General features: G+C 36.9%; 1 protein-coding gene across 1 annotated transcript; it reads right to left on the bottom strand.

The window, feature by feature from the left end:
* Positions 1-212: 212 nt before the first annotated feature.
* On the bottom strand, positions 213-3,698 carry LIP1 (lipase 1). Its single transcript, XM_011002889.1, has 9 exons — positions 3,404-3,698; positions 2,834-2,944; positions 2,093-2,233; positions 1,778-1,888; positions 1,545-1,688; positions 1,422-1,462; positions 1,242-1,318; positions 965-1,060; positions 213-748 (listed from the first exon to the last, which is right to left on the bottom strand). The coding sequence occupies exons 1-9, from the start codon at positions 3,569-3,571 to the stop codon at positions 426-428; spliced, it is 1,212 nt and encodes a 403-aa protein (XP_011001191.1). The 5' UTR covers positions 3,572-3,698; the 3' UTR covers positions 213-425.
* Between the last annotated feature and the right edge of the window lie 366 nt (positions 3,699-4,064).

Raw genomic sequence — 4,064 nt, forward strand, 5'->3', positions numbered from 1 at the left:
CAATCGATACAGCTTCAATTCCAGCACACCTTCATTTTCTTCGTTGCCATTATATATAATTCCATTCTACCAACATTTCTTAGGCAATCGGATTGATATTCAGTGGGAGCCATTTGCAAGGCAGTAAGGCTTCTCCGAGTCAGCATCAGCTCGATCCAAGCCTGGGACCTTCATCGTCATCCCAAAAAACAGCTGGTTAACAGCCCACTAAATTTAGGTGGAAAACCAACTTCCATCAGAAACACTGTACATGATGACTGCACAGGATAGAACGTTACACCCAATTTTCTCTCATATTCTCTATTGGCAATCACATTTACAAGTAAACAACAATGTGTGACCTTTTACAATATATGCACACAAATAAAAAGTTTAATTCAGCCTTAATTGATAAACGTAATTGTCACATATTGCAAGTGGTCAACTTAAGAACTACTGGACTTCCCCAACGACCTGAAAAATGCGATCATATTGTTGTAAACATCTTCCTTTCCTTGTGTGCTCAAAAGAAAGTCCAAGTGACCATAGTTCTCAAGATAAAGCAATTCTGGTTTGCCCTGTAACTCCTTCAGAGTGCGCTCCAAATCTGTCACATCTGCTAAAGAATCATGGCCTCCATAGCCCATCCATAATGGCAATGTCTTGGGTATGAGACCGAGATCAAATGCTGGGGGATTTAACTGACCATATAGCTCCAAATTTTTAAACATCCCGTAGTCATAGTGAGAGAAAGTTCCCTTACGAATCACTGCAGTGCACAGCAGGAAGCGCATGAGAGATTTAGCAGACAGGAAGTTCTTTTTAAATAAAAAAAATTTACCCAAAGAGAAAGAGGAAGAAACAAAGTAACTGGCATCCAGATTCATTTTTTATTAAACATGAGAGTGAAAAAGAAATTTCCAAATACAGAAAGTATTCACATGAACTTCATATATGACTGCTAAAGAAGATGCACAAGGCATACTCTGAAAGAGATGGCGCAAATTTTTTGCTGATGATGGGTGAGGTTCAAATTCAAAAAAGAAGTCCACACTTGAGCTATTAAAGCAACAATTCTTCCCTGCCAAAGTAAAGAAACACCCACATAAGAAAGATAAGAAAAACATCATGTTGCACAAATAGCCACATCGGGGTACTTTACCCGCAAGCATTATGCAAACTACAAAGTAAGAAAAAATTCCCCAGCAAACATGATATTTGGTAAATTAAACTTTGTTCCATGAGAGACTAAGAGGGAAGACCTGTTATGGAAGTTAGCAAGTCAGCGCATTCTATATGACCATCGCATATGGAATCCAAAAGGTCAATTAAGATTTTACTGTAGATAAATATAAGACATCATAAAATGAACGAAAATAAAATTGTTAAACCCTAGAAAAAAGGAGCAAAAAGAAAAAATAGAGATAGAAGCATGATAAAACCTTCTAAAATTCAATTGATGAATGCCCATGGCAAGGACCATCTGTTAGAAAAGAAATTATAAGATCATTTCCACCAGGAACTGTGCCTCCAATGCAATCCCAAGAATATGAAACAAAACAAACCTGATCAAGATGCAAGGCAACCATTCTGAGAACAAGAGGAGCAGTTAGATGGTCCAAGTATGATATTGGACATAGTAGCGCAGCAGCTTCGACCATTTCCACGACATTTGGCTGAATGAGAGCAGCTAAAGACATGATGGTCCCCTAAAAACAAGTAAATAAAGTAAGCGCATATACAAAAGCAAGGATAGAAAACTAGATGTACTAGGATGCAAGAGGAAGACATTTAAGACCTGTGAATGTCCAACGACGAAAACTTTATAGCTTGTTACTGAATGTACATAGTGTATCATTTCAGCAAGATCAAATAGAGCCAATTCCTCCCAACTCCAGTCCCAAAATTCCTGAAAGAGAAGTCTGTGCTTACTGATAGTTACAGCATGAAAAAAACAGGAGATGTAACAAATCACCCACTGAAACATACACGGACAGGGACATATTCACATGCTTTTTGCATCAATCAACAGACTCTTTGCTACCAGTACAACTATCCAAAAAGTAACCAGAATCATAAACCCTGGGAGAAAGGCATAGTCTATACTCTCTACCTTGTCTTTCTCAGATAATGATATGTGTCCATGACTCCAAAATGTACCACGCACATTGCCAACCCATACATCAAAACCCTCATCTGCAAGGATGAAGCCCAGTGACTGCTCTGGAGAACCTAAAAACCATGCATCACCTGCCTGTTTGCATATTAGAGGAGGGCAACATCAAAATCAATGCCAGAAATCACATTTTACTTTTTTCTAAAATGGCGAATCACAATTATATATTATCCCAAGCAACAACCAGTGAAACATTAAGTTTTATAACTAGCAATTACCAATCAGACCATTATTCCCATTTAATAGATCAATTTAAACCATAACCAGTGTTCTGAAAAGTAACAGGAGAAAAAGCAAAAACCATTTCCATGCACACTTCTCTTGATGATATACAGACAGTTGTACACGTCTTAACCTCCAGTCCTGAGCTTCCAGTGCTTTACATGAGGGAATTTTCTCTCAACAGTTTCAAGGATGCCTTTTAACTTCAGGAAGACAGAAGATTAACCCACCTTGTTAAACACACTATTATACTATGAACGTTAAACTGCACTTTTGTTTCATGACAATTATCACATTCCTTTTTGTCTTGTCACGAAATCATAAAGATAATTTTCTTATAGCCTTATTTTTACCCCAATTCCCTCACTCTGGCTTTATGAAAAAATTCAAGCAAACGTTCAATATCAAATTCTATCAATGCAAAGGGAACATAAACAGAATGAAGAGCAAATTCACCATAAAGAGTCCATGTTGAAGCAAGACAGGAGGACCCCTCTGCCCTCCTAGATCCTTGTTACGTGAAGACAAGCGTTGAAGAGCTACCAAGTAACCATCTTTAGTTTGTACCTGAATAAAGTTAAATAATTTGATGAATTCCACACGAAACGTAACTTTCATTAATTAAAAATTAACAAAAACAACAAAATATTGACAGAATTTCACTAATTTCGCATACTCTTAAGAAAATCCCGTTAAAGATTCTTTAAAAAGGAAAGAAAGAGAGCAAATCATGGAGAAAGATCAAGGCTTTGTTCGGATGCTTAGCAACTAAAATACAGAAGTAAATAAATCTAGGATTCATTTACTATTAGTTCAAAAGCAAAAACTCTCCAAAATCAATTACTAATTCTATTCATTTCCTGAATCTACTTCATTGCTAAACCAAACAAGCACCTCATGGCATTCTTGTAATTAGCTTCAAGATTGTGCCTATCTTTTATCAATCAATTCAGTCCAGAACGAAATTTCAAATGTTAAAACGACTCAATTCCTCCAAAATTAAGAACTTAGAGAGAAGGGAGGTACAGTGTGTTCGGTGCAAGAATAACCAGCTGGTTTAATGAGCTGATTACACAGAGTCTCGTCCGGTGATCGGCGATGGAGATTCGCTTCGAAATTGAATTCTCCGGCGGCAGATGTGGAAATGAAAAGCGAGATCATTATTGCGAAAACGATCAGTAACTGCCTCTCCATTAGCGGGGATTGGAGTGCATAGGAAGGGAAGTGGCTTTGAGCCACGGGGTGTCGTCTGATTTCTGATGATGACGATGAGATGAGTGGGATTTTTTCTTGTTGGAATGTGTGATAATCGGACCTTGTCCTAAGGGCGTTTAATACACACCCGGATTGGATTTTTCAGGGGTAAAGCGATTTTACTGAATTTACTGAATAAACTTCTTTTTTACAGCAGCAAATTTCATTTTTATCGCGAGTCCTAAACTTCTTTTTTACAGCAGCAAATTTCTTTTTTATCGCGTGTCCAAATTATATATATATATATAAGAAACTAATAGCTAAGAGAATTTATGAAAATTTAATGATTATTTTACTCGAGGTTTATCGCATGTCAAGTTTGCTTTTGAATCACTGGAAAATTGAATGACCTGCCCAACTATTTTTTTTATTATTATTTTTTATCCAAAACGCATGGTTTTATTAAAATAACTTTACTCACAAGTCAAGTCAC

The sequence above is a fragment of the Populus euphratica genome, unplaced genomic scaffold (assembly GCF_000495115.2).
Source record: "Populus euphratica unplaced genomic scaffold, PopEup_1.0 scaffold3.1, whole genome shotgun sequence".
Classification (NCBI taxonomy): Eukaryota; Viridiplantae; Streptophyta; class Magnoliopsida; order Malpighiales; family Salicaceae; genus Populus; species Populus euphratica.